Raw genomic sequence first — 20,466 nt, forward strand, 5'->3', positions numbered from 1 at the left:
TATTAAGATAACTATATCGGTTATTTGAAAATTGATGTATATAAATTCATATTTTAGTTTTTTTTTGTTTTTTCACATTTTAGTTATTCCATCATTTTTCAACGGCTACTAATTATGTATCGATATCACATTTTATATAAAAGTTAAATTATGGTTTTTTACATTTAAATAATTTATTTGCAATCATATAAAACTTGTAATCATTGTTAATAATATATTTTTTATGATTTATTTGAATTTCTTAACATATTTATGCATATCTTGATTTTTTGTCTACATCCGTGCGTATCCAAAACATATCCCAATACGTCTCTTAGAATTGTCTTTCCGATATACTTTGCGTTTCCGATACTTAAACCTTGTGTGGAAGCGATCTACCAACTGGATGACAACTCAGCATTCCCTACCACCTCAGCAAGCCAGGTCAGCTCGGGTACCTCGGGCACCTCGGCCAAGACCAAGGTCTAAGCAGCTCACGATGGCCCAACCTGCTAAGGTGACACGTAGACGACTTCTAGAAGCTAATCAGCTGTCTCCAACCTCTTCAGGATCACGCCACACGCCCACAAGCCTTATCCTTATCCCGCCCGGATCGGACGGACTCGACAAGCCTTATCAGCTCACACGAAATCCACCTCCTAGAGTGAAACAGATGTTGGACAGTTTTATATGCCCTTAGCTTCAATCAGAATGATGTACTTTATGAGTTTATTGTAAATGAATAAAAGTGCATATTTGATTCATGTTCCCTTGGTATGTTTCTGCGTAATACCCTTAAACTGGACACTTAATGAGACTCGTGTTAGTTTAGAATGTCCACAGCCGGTGGGTCGGTCTGGGGAGATCTATCCTGATAAGGCTGACACTGTTGTGCCACCAAGTTGGTTGGGGTGGTCTGTCTCAGCTGCCAGGGTGAGACCCTAGGCACATACAGTGTAAGATTAATTGAATCTTTGAGCTGGACCAGATTTCCAGTATTGCCCTGGACCTTGGAGATTAAAGAGCAAAACTGGAAAGTTACACCCAACCCCTAGACTCAATTATGATACTGCACTAGGTGTCGAATTGGGTTGTCTTTGATGTGCCAATCAGTGAGATCCTTAGCGGGGGTCAAAACCTGGGTATGTTGGGACAGTCTGAGAATTCGTCTGAGTGGGTGATCACAGTGACAGGACCAGCCCCTTTGTCAGACAAAGGTAATGATCGGGGATGCACTCTCTCTGATGGAAACCAAGACTGTCGGCAGCCGATTTCAATCGTTGAGATTTGTTTTGCAAAATATATTTTATATGAGATATAAAAGTATATATATATGGTTTCTAAAATGTTTGCAAAGGTTTTAATTCCCGGGATCCATATAAGTAGAGAGTGCAACACTGTTCCTTACAGCCGAGGGAGAGGTCCTCTCTTGTCGAACAGTGTTTGATCATTATGGGCTGAGAGGTTAAGTGTAAGACCATTGAGGATAATGCCTGATGGGCTAATTTTGCATCTGCCCACAGTCCCTAGGTGTTACAAGGTGGCTTGGCCCAAGGACCACTTAGGGTAAGTGTTGGGCCCATAGAGCCCATTTGATGGGTTTCAGGGGGTGCACTGTCCATAACAGTGTATTCGGCCAGGCCTTGTGACAAAGGTTGGGCTGAACCCATGTGGCTGATGTGTAGATCGATGCTTGGGTCCCACGCCATACAAGGAAGCCCAACTGGGCAGCTGTTAGGAAGGTTAAGTGAGCACATAAGCTTAATGGGCCTAAAGCCCATTTCGAACTGGACTTATTTAATAAGTTAAATATGGGCGAATTCTGAGATGGATCAGCAAATAGGATAGGATCTTAACCCTATTCACTCTCAGAGTCCAGATCTGAATATGATTCAGATCTACAAACCTCCTAACGAGATTAGGAGAAGGCTGATCTAACCTGGAGATAAGATAAGGGTTTATCCTTATCACCTAAAGAAAGGACTGATCCAAATATGATTTGGATCAACAACTCCTAATAGGATTAGGAGCTGATCTTTTAGGGTTACAAAAGCAGGAGGGGCGGCAGCCTTTAGAAGGATGACATAATCAAATCCTCATCAGAGCTGGAATCACAGAAGAAAGATTTCTGCAATCCCTGCAAAGATCTTTCTTGTCGCCTCCTTCCTGCAGCCGCCAGACATCCAGTTCGATCTCCAATTGTGGGAGAAGTCAAGATTCGATCTTGACATCAGTTCTTTGAGAAAGAATTGATAAGAAGCTGTGCTCACGTGCCATCCTGTTGTTTCTTGCGAAGGACAGAATTCTTGGAGAAGAATACTGCTGATTCTACTCCATCCTGCACTGCGCCATCTTCAGTGAGTGCAGTCTTTGGATCCTTCCTTGGGCGTGAACACCTTCGTTGGGAGATATTTTTTCTCCGTATCAAGTATAATCCTCTCCTACTCCTTTTGGTTCAAATCTGGTTCAGTTTATGGTTCAAGATTGATCCTTGAAAATATGATTTTCTAAATAGGGAATGTGATTCCCAATTGAAAGGGAGAGAAAAATTTTTGAAATTCACCCATTTATTCCGCAAGATTTGGGCATCCATACGATGGATCTCCCATCCCTTCAACAGATTCCCAGTAGCACGGACCAGGGATCTCGGAGGTGTTTCGTAAGGCATATGACAGCTCACCTATATAAGGGCATCAACCCCAACAACACAAGGTACGCGCAATTTATTGCTTACTAGCCTACTTGCATTCAAGCTTTCAGCTCACTTACTAGCTTACTAGCTTACAAGCACCCACACCGAGTAAGCCACCCTGGGTCTTCTGAACATTCCTCTTCTTGTAGTTCGACCAGCCAACAAAGCGGACAACGTCCGAGCTGCCCTCCAGCTAGGAGCATCCAGATCGCACACCATCAGTACTAATCACTGCTGCAGGAACAGACATCCACACACTTTTTGCCAGCTTAGACAGGCCATGGAGCTCCCAGCACCAAAGCAGAACCAACACAGCCTTTAGCATAACCCATGATAAGCCCAGGGAGGAAAGAAAGTGCCCCCAAATTACTGCAGAAACAGGGCAATGAAGGAACAAATGGTTGTTATCCTCCTCTACTTGGCCACACAGCACACACAGAAAGTCTTGGATCTGAATCCCTCTTCTAACCAGGTTCTTTTTGGATAGACTTCTGTCCAAAATTACAGCCCAAACCAAGGCATTTACTTTAGAAGGGGGAATCGGTTTCCAGATTATTTCAGCAGGAACATCAGCTCTATCTCCAACTGTTAAATTTCTGGTAAAGGATTTAACTGAAAAAAGCCCATCTGCTGTCCAGTTCTAGATCCAAGTGTCTTCTTCCAACTGGTTCAACGACTGATTGGACAACAATTCAAACAGCTCAGCCACTTGGTCAATTTCCCAATCTTGGAACTGTCTTCTGAAATAAGGGCTCCAGGAAATGTTGTTGTCCTTCACTTAACCAGACGCCATTGCATCCTGATTCTCTGGAAGGTGGTATAACTGAGGAAATAACTCAGCTAAAGGCCTACTGTTACACCTCCAAAATCTCAGTCTTTGACCAGTTCCCAGCTTTAGAGACAAGCCTCTATTTGGAAGTGGAAAGGTTTCCATAATCTTCTTCCATAAAGAACACTTAAAAGAGAAGGTCGAAACTGTAACCCAATCACCTCTGTCCTTATCATAATTTGCTGCTAATGATTTCCTCCACCAGCTTTCTCTTTCTTTTCCAAATCTCCAGATCCATTGCCCAGAAGGGCCTTGTTAAAAACCTTCAGATTCCTAACCCCCAGACTTCCTTTTTCTTTAGGAGCACATACTTGGTCCCAATTGACCAAGTGGATCTTCTTTTCCTTTCCATAAAAAGTCCCTCTGTAACTTTTCAATTCTTTGGGCCACTTTGGTCGGAATTGGGAATAGAAAGAGATAGTACAACTACACCAGCACAAACATCATACCTTATGCCATTTAGGAGGGCAGAATGGAATTTGGACATTGCCTTTGAAGGAGAAGTTCTAGTGACCCTTGAAGAAAAAGGCAGCATCCTAACGATTAGCCATGAACCCATGTATGCTAGCAATCACTTTATGCCACAAATTCTCCTCCATAAGCAGTCTCCACAGCCATTTCCCAAATAAAGCTACATTCTTCTCATCCAAATTCCCAACACCCAGTGCCCCTAATTCTTTCCTTCAACACACCACCTCCATTTTACTAGATGATCCTTTTTCCTTTCCTCTGGTTCCCACATGAAGTCCTTCATAATTTTCAACTTGTCTACTATTGCTTATGGGATTCAGAAAACCAAGAGGTAATAAACTGAAATGTTGGGCAAAGTCAATTTAACAAGAGTTAATCTACCACTTAAAGAGAGGTAATTCTTGTCCCATACCACTAAACTACCTATCCACCAAAGAAAAAGAAAAGGAGTAAAAGTTACAGAATAGCCCAAAATAATTGGTCCTTATTTACCTCTTTTTAGCCAAACAGTCAACTAAACAATTGACAGATCTTGGCACCACTGAAATTTAACTCCCATATTCAAAGTCAACCACTTAACTTCCTTAAGTTCTTTTTTCTATGTCCAAATTGCCTTCTCCTCATTAGTTAATTAGTTTACAATAGTCTTTGAATCAGCCTCAGTGAGCAGACTAGAGAAGTTCAATTGCTTTACCAATCTGATAGCCTGAAGCACTGCTACCAATTTTGCTCTTATAGAATCTCCAATTCCTATTGGACCTGAGAATACTGCCTCAACTTCTCCACTTTCATCCCTAAACACACCACCCACTCCAGAAGGGCCTAGGTTCCCAAAACTACTGCCATCAAAGTTGAATTTAATAGTTCCCCTGTCCAGTAGTTCCCATCCATTTTTCACCACTACTTTCTTTGAGATATAAGAAGCCACCTCCCCCCACTTCCACACAATATTATTAAAGGAAAAAGTAGAGAAGATACTCAAAGACTTAACCCAATGAGCCACCCCAACTGTTATGGTTTCAATGATGGCTTCTTTAGTTTCTTTTTTTTTCTTGATCCTTAAAAATCTCTCAATCCTTTCTTCCCATATCACCACTGCTCTTGAACATCTCCACATAATCCTTCCCCTCTTCCTTGACCATCTGAAGGTAAGAGGAAGCAAACAAACTAGCTACATCCTGAGGGGTAATCCATCTGCAACCAAAGACAGAAAAGCCATTCCCAAATACTAGTGGCAAATGGACAAGAGAATTGTAGGAGGAAACAAGGCTCCTCACTCCTACAAAGGAAGCACACACAAGGAGATAAGATCCAATTGGGCCTTTTTTTTCTGAAGAGTACAAGTATTAATTTTCATGTAGTATAATTCCCAGCAAAAAGTCCCAATCTTAGGTGGAATAGGTCGAAACAAAACCTCTTTGACTAGAAAAGGCTGCAAAGAAGCATCAATAGAGCAGGGGGATTGGAAAAAAGAGACATGAGAAAAAAAAAAAAACTAAAAAGAGGGATGAGCAGTCCAAATATGACATCTGGCTTAGAGGGATCCCAAAAAAAAGTACCTTCAAGAATTTGCAATAAAGCTGAGGCTGAAGGGACTTCAGAATCTCTGAGATTCTCCTATGGTCCTACCACTTGTCAAATAAGTTTCTTTGTTTGTCAATAAGTAAGTTACTAGATGGCCAAAGGTCAATTTTTCACTTGATTATGCATTTTCTATTGATAAATGAAAATTTTACAAGATCAATGAAAAATACATTTTTTTTGCTTAAGTCCTTGCATCTTCTTTCTCAGATTACCAATCAGATACCCGGTATCACATTCTGAGTTTCTGACTGCATTGCATACCCATGCTCCATCCAAAACTAGTTAACTGTCAATTGAAAAAACATTTATTCTGCTTTTACAAGTGCATCAAAAAAAAAAAAAACCGAAAGAACCACTGCAATAAGTTAGCAGAATCTGATTTTAAAGGTGTCTTGTACATGGCAACATAAAGTCCATACAATCAATTCCATAATGATGAATCATCCCATTTTTTCATATACTTGCAAAGTATGTTGACAGAACAACATAATGTAATGATTGTGACATCAGAAGGTGGATTGCAAGTTGGTAAATAATCTTCCTCAAAGTTTATCATCTTAATCTCCCAATAAATTACCTAATCACCAAAACAAAATGTAAATGGGAATATTCAGAGAAAGCTAACTTAGTATATGATGCCAATAGTGTATTAGTGGAGAAGGGCACATGATGAATATTGCAAAAGAGAGAAGCGCATGGACATATTAACCAATAACAAATCACCAAATATCTTTGTGAACCATGACATGAAATATGGAAGGAGGAAAACATTTTAAATGCTTAGGTGAAAAGAAAACCAACTTTCATCGGTTTAGCATCATGCCGCTCGTATACTTTGCCATCATAAGGCCGACCTGCTTGCTTCTGTTGCCCCATTATTGCTGTTCCAGAGAAAAAATTTGGGAGAGTTAGCAAGATCATTTACTTTATTTAATTTAGCATAGAAGATAACCCAAACAATGATAGAAGGATACTTGTACATGCTTAGTGTACTGGTGTCAACCTAAAATGACACTAGATACTGCATGGACACTTCTAAAAGTACACTTTATAGTAGCAGCACTCATGTAAAATGATATGTTTTAAATTGCAGTGCTGGTCATTAGGGCCTTTTTGGTCTTTTTCTATTTGCTTTCTATTTGTTATTTCTTTATTGTTAATTCAGGGGTAGTGGTATAATTTCAGATTAATATAATAAATAGAGAGTGGAGCGGCAGTTAGAGATCAGTTAGTTCGATCTCTTCTGACTTTCGGCCCTAGTTCTTTAACTTCTTCTCTCCTACTTCCGCTCAAAATATTTCTGGATTGTTTCTGGGATCTTTCCTATTTATTTAATTAGCTTGCCAGGTCTGATCACAATATATACTGTAAAATGAAATGTAGTTTTAAAAACTAGATATAGCGTTATATAAGCAACTACAGATACAGGTATCCATATAGCTGTATCCATGTCCAGGATTGTAGGAAAGGGAATGTGTATCCCCATTTTCCCATATCCATGTATGTGACTGTCAATATCCACATCCACCATCCAGGCATCATACAACCCAAGTTCTAAGAAATAAGAAACTAATTTATTAATAACTTTTTAACTGCAACAAATCATAAGTTTGTATAAACACAAACAAAAGAAAATTAAACAAAAAAAAAAAAACTAATCTACGGGATTCAAAATCCTAAAACTGGATACCACTCTATTAAATGGCAGCTACACTTTTCATAATCTTTTTGACCAAGAGGCCAAAATGAAACTGGTGCTGGCAACAGAGCTTGCTTTTGGAAAGAAAGATACATGGTGTCATAACAGAGATCTAGTGAAGACCTTCCCTTCATTCTTTTTTCATAATAAAAGAAAATTTTTGTAACCAAAAGAAAAATTACAAAACAGCCTTGAGGTGATGAGATAGCACCTCACAAAATGTTCTTAGCCAATGACAGTAAAGCTCAGGTGAATGCTTCTTTTAAGATGAGAGGTGAAACTGCATTCCGGTGCCCAACCTCCAGAAGGCATTTGAATGATTGGGAGATCGATCTGGTTAAACAGATTCAGAAACTCAACTCTAATAGCTTTCGACCATAGCATGAAGATGAAATGAGACAGACCTGGTACCTTCTCAGCTTGATCTTTCTTCAGAAAATTGAGCACCCACTGGAAATAAACTTTCCCCATAAACAAATATGATTGTTACATGTGCCATCAAAAGTGACCATGATGTGGACTGTGGTCCTGGGAAAATGCCTCACCAGGGGTGGCCTAGAAAGATGGGGACTCAACCTGCCATTGATGAACTGTGTATTTTGCTTAGAGAGGAAGACAGCGGAGCACCTCTTCCTCTACTGCCCTTTTATGAGAGAACTTTATGCTTATTTCTGCAAGCTTCGAAATTGCAGATACTGCCACCCAAGGCCAATGAGGGCGTACTTGTCTAGCTGGAAAATTAAAAGCCTTAACTGGAAGGGCAGAATGTTATACCAGTTTAAAGAGATACCTCACCATGCTTATTTTGACATTGTGGTTCTGTTTACATGAAGGTTTATACTATGCTATCATGGGACATGGATTAGTCTTTTGTATAGCTCCGCACTGTACATAATAATTATACCTCTACATGGTGATAGTGAGTTTTATTCAATGAATACAATACAATACTTCACCTTCCCTCTAAGAAACAAACTATTTTTAAAGATAAATAAAAAATCTATTGGAAAAAGAAGAGAAAAGAGGAGATTGCAAGAAAGGTGATAAGAAATCACCAAAAATAGAAGAAAACAACCCAAAGACAATCACCCTCCTCTAAGCTGCTAACAAACCTTGCATAACCCCATAACTCTGTACAACAGTCACAATGACCACACCCTAAATAGCGATAAAAAACATTGTACTACAAGTAAAAAGGAGAAGCATCCTATTCCATCCAACTCCATTCCTTCATATTCCAAAACCTGACATCTCCTGATCTCCCTGCCCCAAGACCCCTTTACTTACAAATGAGCATCTTTACTTTTCTTGTTCAATTTCTTTGTTTTCTTAACCTTCTTTACAGGACCAGCCCCAAAAACAGGATCCAATCTTCAATTCCTGACAAACATATCTGGGGAAGGAGTCTAAAAGCACATTCAGTAACAATAATAAGGACATATCAGTGTTGCCAACATTCTTTAAGTGACTTAAAGAATCACAAATTAATTTAATTCATGATTTTTGGTGTACAATTTAGCCACAGTTCAGGAAATCCAACGAAGTCATAAATGTTTAAAATGTAAATGTACACATTTCTCATAGGAAACAGTATCTCAGTTCCCCTTTTTAGCAAAGAGGATAAAAAAAAGCATATCTCTCAAGTGTTAGAACATGATTTAGAACTCTTTTTGGTAACACAAGAGAAAAGAGCTAAATGAAGCAGGGGGTTGATTCAGAACTTTTTTTGGTAATATAAAATATGATTCATAACTTTCAACCAATAAAAAAACTTCTAACTTAGGAATCTAAAATGATTTTTATTTTCTTTTAACAAAAAACTCAGACCAATTACCAATATTTGATGCATCAAGTGAATCAAATTTAATTATATAAAAAGTTAAATTCAAGAACTTAATAAGCCGGTGCTGCAAATTGGATGAATCAAATTTAATGAATAGGACCCAATGCCAACTTACAAATTGTTTACGAGATATGATGAACCAATCTCAAGTCAATTCATGCCATGAAAATTGCAATATAGGGATGAAGATAGAAACTTCTCTCTGCTTTGGGGAGCTCCGATATTATAAACTTGTAATTGTAAATGAGAATAAGGGGGAGGTAGCTGACGTAACCCTAAAATTGTAATTACATTGTACATATTTTAATCAATGAATATACTTTTCTGTTGCTTATCAAAAAAAATAAAAAAAAAAGGAAAAAAAGATAGAAACCTTTCTCCCTTCAAACTACTATAAGAAGTTATTTAGGTAAAAGGATTCACACAAGACAAAAATAATAGCGAAAGCAACTTAAGGTTTCTCAGTTTAAAGTCAACTGCAATGAAGAAATATGAACTAAAAGCAGGTTGGAAGCCTTGAAAATTTCTATGTTATAAAAAAACAGCACCAAAACTTAAGGACTATTTACTAACTGCTGAAATAGATGTTTGAAGAAGAATACTGAAAAGATTCCAACTTAAAAGGGCTTAAATCTAGGGGCATTGTTGGTACTCTATAAGACTTTTGGGGGTAAAATAATCACCTCATTGCATGTGCTTCATCATTCAGCAATTAAGTAGGTAATGAATTTGCTGAAATGCTAAATGGCACTTCTTTAAATTGGAATTTCTTCAGCTCCTATTTCAGCAGTTATCAAATTTGGCTAGTGATCCATTTTGGTTTGAGATAATTGAGCTCTAGTTGATCGATGAAAAAAGGGCTCTACCTCTTCCAACAATGAGTATTTTGTACAACAAAAAGAAACTCCTATAGAAGCTTGGTAACATTTAGTGAGTCCCCAGTTTTTGAATGATTTTTTAAAAGGTATTGTATTAAAGCAAAAGAGAAAAAAGTGTTATGCTTAAGCCATGTAAATCAAGGAACTGTACATGGAGCTATACGATAGGTACAAACTTTCTGTGTTGACAAAAAAAAACAGGTTGTCCTTGTGCATGGCAGTCCTTGGAATTCTTCATGAACTGCGAGCCAGGATAACAATTTTCCTTTGATCATCCTCAACACCTCTTGCCATGTGTAGTACTTGTTTTCAAAAACCCATTTGTTCCCTTAAAGCTAAACGCACCAGAACAAAACTATAGGTATTAAATCCCCTTCTTTGCATAATTATTTATACCACTTCAGCATTTTGTGAGACAAAACTATGGTTCAATTATCAAAAGCTATCAAAGACTTTTTCAAATTTTTTATAGTAAGAAATGCAAAATGCATTAGGAAATGATTTCCCTGTTTTTGCTCATGTGGCGTGGCCCAAAAAACACAAGAAATGAATTCAACCCACTAACTAAGCACCCTTCAATTGCACAGAGAATTTAGTTACCATGCTTTACATGTATTGGCAGAGGCAATTGCTTGGTGTAGTAAAGGTAAAATCCGGAGCTGACAAGTCTGAGAAATTTGGGTCCCAATCTAAGAATGGCCACTTTGTGCAAAAAAAAGGCCAAAGATTAGGTCCATAACTCCATATCCAGTCTATCCCTCCCAAAACCCCAGATTGCTGGGACCAACATTGGGTAATAGCCTAATGCTTAACAAGTAAAGACAGCTGAAGGTCACATTACTTGTATTTGGTTAAGGACTAGTATCATGTGAACAAGGAGTTGAGACTGTTGTAACATTTTAAGTTTCTTTTGTTTTATATAGGATTTGCAGGAATTAACCAACCAGAACTAGAGGAGCCACTGCTAATCTAGGTGCTTTAATTTCTCGAATTTGAGGCAGCATTTTTAAGATAATTCTACCATGTCAGGCTTCCATTCTATTACTTGACAACTTCAGTTCAAGTTAGTGATCATTTTCTGAATCTCCAGAACTTTAAGAAGAAACATGATTGTTGGTTGAGTTTACGTATAAAAATGAAATGGCCATTACTTTGCTCTTCGGGTCATGGAGGCTATCATGGATCCATTGCCAATATAAAGAAAGTATGTTTCTTGCACTAACTTGATTCATTAATCACGGTTGAGGAATTTTTCGCTGGGAGTCTAGCAAATGACAGCATAAATAGAATAATAGACGATCATATGAGCATATTAATCCCTTTAGTGCTGGCAATGGAACATCATATGCTGTACACAAGGCGATACCGATGCCCTTACCAATTCACGTAAAAATTAATCGCTTGAAGCAAGTCCAAACAATAACATGAACCAAAACTTCTGTGAAGAGAACACTAGTGATGATTGATGAAATGGTACCTAAAGGCGCACCGAATGCATCAGGTGGCAATGGATCAAACTCCATGCCAAGAATCGGTCCGTCTTCCCTCAACGGCTCCCCCAGCTGAGCTTCCACAAAAGCAATAGCACGTAGCTCCAATATGGACTGTTGTGGCTCATAGTACCTCTTCATCATTGGCATATCAGCTCCAACTATCGGCACAATGGATGGCGCTCGAGCAACCACCTTTCTCGGCTCACCCTGCCCAAACGGACTGGACCCCGAACCCGGCCCCGACCCAGGCTCATTACCCAGCTCACCACCAACCACCATGTCATCTCCACCCCCAGAAACCGGCGTATCCTTCCTCTGTCTCTTCACCGGCGCAACCTTCCTATCCTTCAACCTCCTATGACAAAACCACATCTGCAACTGCCGATCCGTCAGCCCCAGCTTCGCTGATAGCTCTGCTCGCAGAGACTCCGACGGATACGCCTCCACTGGTTCACATTCAAACCCAATAAATCAAAACCCTAACAAATCAAAACCCAAATAAAACGAAAAACGAAAAATTCCACACAAACCAGCGTAGGTCTTCTCTAGAAGCTCCAATTGAGAAGCAGTCTTCATTTTGCGCTTCGGCTTTTGCTCGCCTCCTTCTCCACTACCCCCTCCCTCAGGAGGCTTCTTCTTCTCCCCTTCTGAAGCAGCCTCCATTAACGAACAAAATCAGGAATGCCAGAGAACAAAAGAGATCAAGAAACCGCTGCAAACCCTAGAATGGAAGAACAGACTAGGGTTTCGTAAGACCAGAGAGAAGATAAACGAGAGAGAAATTTGGGAATCGGTTTTGACATAGAATTAATAATATTGATATTATTGGTTTTGACGAAAAGGGAATGCCGAATGCGAATTGTTCTGAGTCGTGATAGCGAAGAAAAAAGGAGGGGGTGATGTGCGGTGAGATTTGAAGAATAAAAATAATAACAATTAGTAACATGGAGTAATAGTTGAGTTGTTTTGGAAGAGTAGTAGTGTAGTTGTGATAAACAGAAATACTTCTAATAATAACAATATTATTAAGAGATCGTAAGAAAAACGAGAAAACAAGAAAACATGAGATTGTAAGAACAATTAAAGATGTCGAGAACCAACGAACAGTCTCTCTCGCTTCCATCTTTTCTTTTTTTGTTTTCTTTTCTTTCTATCAAAAAAACGTAACGCGTTGTAATGTTGTTGTTGTTGTTGTAAAAAAAAAAAAAATTGACGATGAGATTTAGAAAAAAATAACAAAAGATTCAAAAGTTTTATTATAAGTCTTCGGATCCTTGGAGTCATCTTTGTTCGTCTTTCTCTCTCCTGTTTTTGCTTGTTTGGTTTTGTTTAGATTTAGTCTCTCTCTCTCTCTCTCCAAATCCAAACCCCCCGTTTTCCGCGGGTTTTAGTTTTTTTGGGATGGAAGATCGGACCGGCAATGAAGCTACTGTCCGCATGGTGAATTGGTGATGGGACCCTCCGCCTCGTTTGGGATTTTGGGGCCCACAAAATTCCCCTTTATTTTGGTTTCGTGATAGAAAGAACCAAGAAGAATTGGGTGGGTTATGACTTCTGAAGGTTTGAAGCTTGAAGCCTCACTGCAGTGCTGGAGTAGCTAGACTGGACCTCTGGCTCTGGTATTGTGGAGTATTTTTTGAGTCAATATGTTCTCTGGAGGAGACCAGGGAGGGTGGGAGAAGGAAACGTAGTCCACCGGTTCTCTCGGTTATAACCCTGGACTCTGGACTCTGGACCACGCAATTGGTGGGGCCCTCACACGTGACAAGCAACGGTAATAATACAGTAGAAAGTATCGACCTGGTCCTGGTGAAACAATTATTAATCGTAAGGTCAGGCAGGAGTTAAATCGTGGAGGCGTTTGTAGAGGACGCAGGACCACCGGGATTAACAGTTATGGAATGGGCATATTTGGATTTTGGAGTTGGCGTAGCGTAGGTTTCAGACTTCGTGATGTTTGGCATCAGAATTTGAAAAATTAGTGATTTTTTGTTGATTGATTTATGCTGGTTTATGGGAAATCGGCCAAAAATAAATTATTAAAATCAGTCCTTCTAATACAAAAATAATCAGCACCAAACAGCCAAGAATTAAGGATCATCTTTTTTTATGATTTCCTGATTTTAAATGCAAAAATAATCAGCCCTTGAAAACCAATACCAAACAGACTTAAGATCGACTTCTCAAAAATCAGCTTATATGGCATAAATAATACCAAACAATAATTTTTTATAATTTTTCAAGCATCACTGATTCCAGAAATCACTGATTTTCTAGATAATCGATAAGGAGAAATCATCATTGATGCCAAACATCACCTTCGAGAGGACCAAAAATAGGCCACATCATCCATCCACGTGGGGGAAATATGGTAGGTTAGATTCAATACATGTGGCAAAAGTGGGGCTATTAGTTTGATTAAAAAAGGGTTCATAAGCTAGGAAAGACATAATACCGAGAAAAAAAAAAAAAAAACTTGCGGGCAATCAACTAGTGTCATAAAAGTGGTGACCAATCCAGTGGTATTCATCACAATTCACTAGGTGCTTTGATTGATAAAAACTCTACTGAATACATGGTTCAGAATTTCGATATGATACATCCAATAAGAGGTGTATTATAACGTATCTTTGGAGTCTTGATATATTTGTTTATAGGTGTTTCAGGACCCTTCCTTTTTAATAAAAAAAAATATGTATGAGAACCTCCCCAAAGACCAAATTTTGAAAAAAAAAACTAAAAAAAGTAAAATTGCATGCTTTTCTAATACGTCTTTATAGTATTATCATTTCCTCCATGACCAACGTTTGCCATACAGTCAGCAACTCGGTTCACTTCTCTAAAGTATGAGAATATTGGACATTTAAATTCCAATATCACATAAAGAGTAACGTTCCTCGACGTAGCTTTTATGCTCTATAGCGCAACATCTCAATCGACCCCTAGACAATCTATCACTAACTTTGAATCCCCTTCGATGATGAAAGCTTTAGTAATGTCATGGTCTTCTTTTCCCTTAAAAATATATGTGTTAGAACAAGTACATATAATAACTTAATAAGAGTAAATTATTAAAGTCTCCCCCGAAATTTTGTAATTGCAATCACCTTGCCTGAACTTCCTACATAGCTACAAATATACCCTCTATTAGAATCCTATAACAAGAGGCACAAAAGTGTCCAAAATACCCATACAATTATTATTGAAATTAGTTTCTACAAAAATAATAATAATAATAATAATAATAATAATAACACAAATCTTATGAACAACAAAAAAACAAGAGAGTTTAGGGTAGCCATTGATATAAAGAGAAGATTTAGAAAATAAATATTTTGATCAAAAGTAATTATATGGGTATTTTGGACATTTTTTATGCCTCCTTTTTTTTTTTTGGTAACTAAGATCTTCATTACGCCTCTTTGTTAGAAGATTATAACAAAGGAGTTTACTTGCAATTGTGTTACCCAAGTTGTAGGACTATTTATTGCGTCTAAAGTTCGGAGTGCCCTAAATAGATCATTTTCTTTGCATTCACGTCCTAGCTAGGGATTGCAACTTAGGCTTTAACTCCAAAATCTAAAGAAAGGTGATCTATCAAGTTTAGAAAGCTAAAACAATTGCAAATAACCTAGCTGCAGTTTTTGAACCAATACCAAGGGAGGATTTAGATCTATATGTTATTTATGGCTTAGGCAATGAGTATGAGTCTCTTATCACTACCATAACAAATAGAGCTAATGCAGATCATTTAAACATCAATGATGTTCTAAGAATGCTTCTTAGTCATGAATCATGGCTCCTTTAGCATAATATCTCTAGTGAAACCCCTAATGCTAGTGTTACTACAAATAATATTAAAAATAATAATAGTGGTTCTTAGTTTTCACAATTTCCTCCAAATCAAAATAGAGGAATTTATAGTTGTAGCGGAGGAAGGGGTCTAGTGATCAGTCCTTTGGGCAAGGTCAAGGAAAATAATGTCAGTACCCTTGATCCTGTAACATTCCACAGTGAAAAATGCCTTCCCGTGCTGGTTCAGTTTCTAACTTTGATCATTGATGATGGTGAGAAAGGACAATGGTGCCCCTATAGAAGGCTTAGATGATGACAACCCTAGGAGATGCCATGTATCGTCTACTAGTGGAGTGGTCAATAATACATGTGTCAATCAATACAAATAATACAAATGATTTTAATAATATACTAAAACTTAAAGGTAATTTAAGAAATTTCCCCAAAATACGAAGTAAGAAGTATACAATATAAAAAGTAGAGATTAAAGAGTGGGTCAACCGCCAACTAGCCCATTTAGAAGAAGATCCCACCAACTTTTGAGAATGTGCAATATTTTTTTATGGTATGTTTGGTTTATGCAACCGGAATGGGAAAATGGAAATATTCCCATTTTCATGTGTTTGTTTGCCAAGATGGGATGGGAAACCACATGATGCCAGTTCCCAAAATCAAGGACGCAAGGTCATGCTAAAATGGTGTGACTGATGAGAAAGAGAAAATCATGGGAAAAAATATCGAGTCTTTCTACTAAAGCTCCCTATTTGGCTATCATTGCCTCCTTGTGTTTACAACAATCAAGTCTCCGATGGCATTCCCGGCAATATCCAACCAAGGTAAGATTTGGTCCATGACCATTGACGTTCGGTGACTATTTTTATTCCATTTTTTGGTGTCATTGGTCTCCTCATGCCACTAAGAAGAAATGGGCAAATGGTGAAAATGGCGGCCTTGGTATCTTTAGGTTCCGACAACATTTCCTTTAAATTGGGTTTCATCCATACCGGTAAAGGCGGCCTTGGTGTTCTCTCTCAATCCCTCTTTTTACCTTGCTTTTTGTTGCAATTTTAGGGCATCAACAATATCAAGTTGTCCCTGTTTTGGATGCCATTGATTATGACAGTGTCTAATGCATGTAGATAGAGTTTCATCTGCACCGGTAAAGGTGGCCTTGGTGTTCTCTCTCAATCCCTCTTTTTTCTTTGCTTTTCGACTTTTTGTTGCGGTTTTAGGGCACCGATGATATCAAGTTGCCCATGTTTTGGATGCCATTGATTCCAGCAGTGTCTAATGCATGTAGAGGGGGTTCCCTTCTAGATCTACTAATATACTTGTTTTCTTGTAGCTCTAATGTTTTCTCCACCATGTTTTGTAGATCGAAGGCAGATTCTGAGTTCTTTATAGCTAATTTTGAGTTCTCATGCTCTTGAAACATTGAAATAGTTTTTGAGCGAACATCATCATAACCTTCTAGGCGTATCTAACAAATCAAACACAAGAAACCCCAGTGAAAAAATAAAATTTTCTATTTCTCATCCCATCCCTTCCCATTCTTTCCTTTCCCAAACTAATTTTCTTAGAAACCAAGAAAATCATTAAGGAATTTGTCTAAAACTCACAATGACCTATCAACATTTCTCTAAACTCATTTAATTGAATTCACCATAACTTTTCAAAACATCCAAGGAACTTATGTCACGAATAATATCAAAGGAGGCATTCCTTCCACCTTGCATCCACGGGTTACAAGTAATATCAAAGTAAGTCATTTTCTTAATCCCAATGGAACATGGAATCTTTCTCTACTTCAAAATTCATTTACCCATGATTCAATTGAGCACATTATACAAACAACACCATCCACAAGTGTTGGAAAGCTAATTTAGAAGAGAAATAAATTGGGCACTTATATTGTGAAATATGCATACCAGACTTTTCTCAATCAAAATCATTCTTCCTCTGCTTCCTCCTTTAAATGGTCATCAATATATCAAACTAAAGTGCCCTTTAAATACCAAGTGTTTGCATGGAAGGCTCTATGGGGAGGAATTCCCACAATAAGTAAGTTGAGACCATGGAATAAAAATGCAGAGGTATCATGCATTTTTTGCAATCATGAATAGGAAAGCTTTTCACATCTATTTTTTAGATGTGACTTTGCAAGAGTTGTTTGGTGTCAAGCCCAACTTGGTATAAACCCCAGTACAATGAATGATGAATACCTACAACAACTTATTTCGGATTGGCTTTAGTCACTTAGGCAATCTTTTAGTGCAAATATTAGATTATGCTTTCTATCCAAATTTCAAGTACTTCTATATATGATCTGGGAGGCACACAACAAGACATTCCATCTAAACAAGGATGTGAACCCCGTCTCTTTGGTGGACAAAGCAAATGAAATAATTGTTAATTCATGTCTCACTCTCTATTAGGACAAATTAAATGCATTGCCCCTAAGCCCAATAACTAAAAACCATTATCTAGCATTCACTGATGGATCTTATGATCAACACAGACAACACAGGAATTGGTTTTGTCATCGAGAAATCTAATGATAGGCAGATCATTGCAGCCCAAGGGTCAACCTGTAGAGTCGTTAATAGTTATGATGTAGAGCTTCATGCAATCATCAAGGGCTTAGAAGCTGCTATAGCATTGCAATGCCAATCAGTGCGAGTTTTCTAGGATGCCGAAGTAATAGTAAAGAAGTTAAACATTTTAGTAATGGAACGTACATGAATCAATCAAGTACATTTTGGGCAGATCTTGCATCTCCAAAAGTTTAGGGATTTAAAATTCATTTACACATCTAGAACTAATGACACTTTAGCTTATCTTTTAGCATATTATGCTTTTAAATATCAAATCCACTCTACTATGGACATGCTACCTTGTACAACTTTACTCACAATATAATTTAATCATCACTCTTTTGCCTAAAAAAAAAGGGTAAATTTCTGAAACTACCCTTATGGTTTAGTTAATTGACTAAGTATACCTCTATTGTTTGAATGTTGTCTAATTCTATCCCAACTATTTCAGAAAATCACAATTACTGTTAAAATATTGACGAAAGGGCTAAAATTTCCATTTTGCCCTTAAATCAAATTTGAAGCTCCTTTGTTCTTTTTTTAGGGTTTCCGAGGCTTTATCAGAGTTTGAAGCTCCTTCGTTATTCTTCTAGGATTTTCAACGCTTTACTGGAATTAGTCTCATCCACTTGTGTCCGAGAAAGGAGAATCACTGCCTCCGAAAGTTGGAGCGGTGATGATGATTTAGTTTGAATGAAAAAAAAAAGTTAACCCTACTTCACCGACAAAATCGGATTCTTCATTGTTCATCATCTTCAATCCATCAAATGATAGCGAGAACAGAGGCAACATCAAACCCCTTTCATCTCCAGCTCCTCTCTCTCTCTCTCTCCAATTTGAACTTGGTGGTAACCTCTTACCTCCCCAATCTCTCCCCAGGTTATTTCTTTTTTTTCTCTTCCCGCTTTCCCTCCCTTGTTCCTTCATTTGCAGCGGTAATTTGAACGTTTCAGTGTTTTCTCGGTTTAAACAAAATCTACACAGGAAATCTAGCTCAATGTCTCCTTCGGTTGCAAGCTTCCCATTGCACTATAGGTAAAAAGAATCTAGCTCTCTAAAATTTTGATCATATTAAGGCCAGAATCCAATCAGGTAGGCTCCACTATAGTTTATTTTGTATTATGTTTTTTGTTTTTTTTGTTAGCCCCTCTTTTTTTCGTTTTATTCTTCTTCATGATTGGTCATGGGAGAGTTGACATTTGAGCGGTAAAAGTAAACAAACCCGATGATGAGGCCCTCCACTGAATCAGTTCTCTTGAAACTTTTGACGCATATCTATCTTGGCATCATTATTTTGGGATTGCTATTGTCATATTTATCTAATTAGCCGCTTAGAGAATTGCCCACTATTGGTCTTTTTTTCTTCTTTTTCTTTTCTCTATGAATTGGTTTCTCCCCTGTTGATTTAGGTTGAGATTTTGCCACTAATTCGGTCTTGTCTTTGCTTTCCAATTTATGAATATTATGCCTTTCTTGCTGAATGTTAATCTGTTTATTCCATTTTAAGATTCTTATGAGTCGGACGTGTGTTATAGAGAACGATAAGTTGCTGGTTCGAAGGTGCATAATTAAGGGTAAGGGGAAAATAGAGAATGAGGGAGAGAAAGGCGAAGTACATGTGAGAGAGATAGGGAAGTGTCTCTGGAGAACTGAAACGAAAAGGGCATTTTCAAACATAAAAGGGTAACTTTGGTATTTTTGAAAGTCATAACGGTCACATGATGGCACATTTGAATGGTTTATGATGGAACGTTAACGGAAGAGAAGTATTAGTTAATTATCAAAAACAGTAGGGGTAATGTTAGTTAATTTTCAAATAGTAAGTGTACACTTAGTCAATTAGCTAAACTATAAGGGTAGTTTAAGAAATTAAAAAGAAAAGGAACCCATGTCACTTGCCCTAAAATATACACGGGTATTAGTAGAGTACCATTTTACCCTTTATTATATTCAACCCATTTTCTAATAGGGCAAATTACAAAGACCCCCTGTACTATGGGGTATGTGACAAAGACCCCTGTACTTTGTTTTGCAACAAAGACCCCTTGTACTATGACTGTGAGACAAAAACCCCCTTCCATTAGTTTTCCATTGGAATCCGTCATTGCAATATTTTTTTAATTCCCATATTACCCTTACAATAACTATTTGGACAATTAAGAGAAAAACACTACTCATCTTCCCTAACCTCATGAGATACACGATCAACAGCGGCTATAAACTGGCCTCCACCAAAAGGCACGATTGGAAAAGCAATTCATTAACCACAAACCCCACTTTACCCAATACCCACCCACTTTCTTGTCTCTCACTCTCACTTTCTCTCTCTCTGGTTTGCATATAGTAGTGACTTAGTGATGGATTCCAGCCAAGCATAAGAAAAGATGCTATCTCTGAACCCTTTTTCTCTTTTTTGCACTATTCTTCTCTGCCTACCTCTTGCATTCATCTTCACAGTTATCAGCCTGTAAAACCAGAGCTTTTCTAGTTTGTTTTTCTATCCATTATTCATTGAAAATTCAAATATATATACATGAATACACAACCACTGAACTCCTAAGCTTATGGCAACTAGAACTCCTAAGCTTACAGGGACTTAATCTTCCCTA

The 20,466-nt window shown here is 37.9% G+C and overlaps 1 protein-coding gene across 2 annotated transcripts in view; it reads right to left on the reverse strand.

Moving 5' to 3' along the window:
• The window catches only part of LOC148875987 (homeobox-DDT domain protein RLT2-like), a 58,373-nt gene extending 45,287 nt beyond the window's left edge, over window positions 1-13,086 (reverse strand). For both annotated transcript variants that reach the window (XM_088965869.1, XM_088965868.1), the window contains exons 1-3: window positions 11,999-13,086; window positions 11,453-11,914; window positions 6,357-6,436 (exon numbers count right to left, since the gene is read on the reverse strand). In XM_088965869.1, the coding sequence (XP_088821995.1) occupies window positions 6,357-6,436; window positions 11,453-11,914; window positions 11,999-12,131 (675 nt within the window). In that variant the 5' untranslated portion in view covers window positions 12,132-13,086. The remainder of the gene's footprint in view (window positions 1-6,356; window positions 6,437-11,452; window positions 11,915-11,998) is intronic.
• Between the last annotated feature and the right edge of the window lie 7,380 nt (window positions 13,087-20,466).

This window comes from Nelumbo lutea, chromosome 1 (genome assembly GCF_056320005.1).
Source record: "Nelumbo lutea isolate HS-2025 chromosome 1, American lotus-T2T, whole genome shotgun sequence".
Taxonomy (NCBI): Eukaryota; Viridiplantae; Streptophyta; class Magnoliopsida; order Proteales; family Nelumbonaceae; genus Nelumbo; species Nelumbo lutea.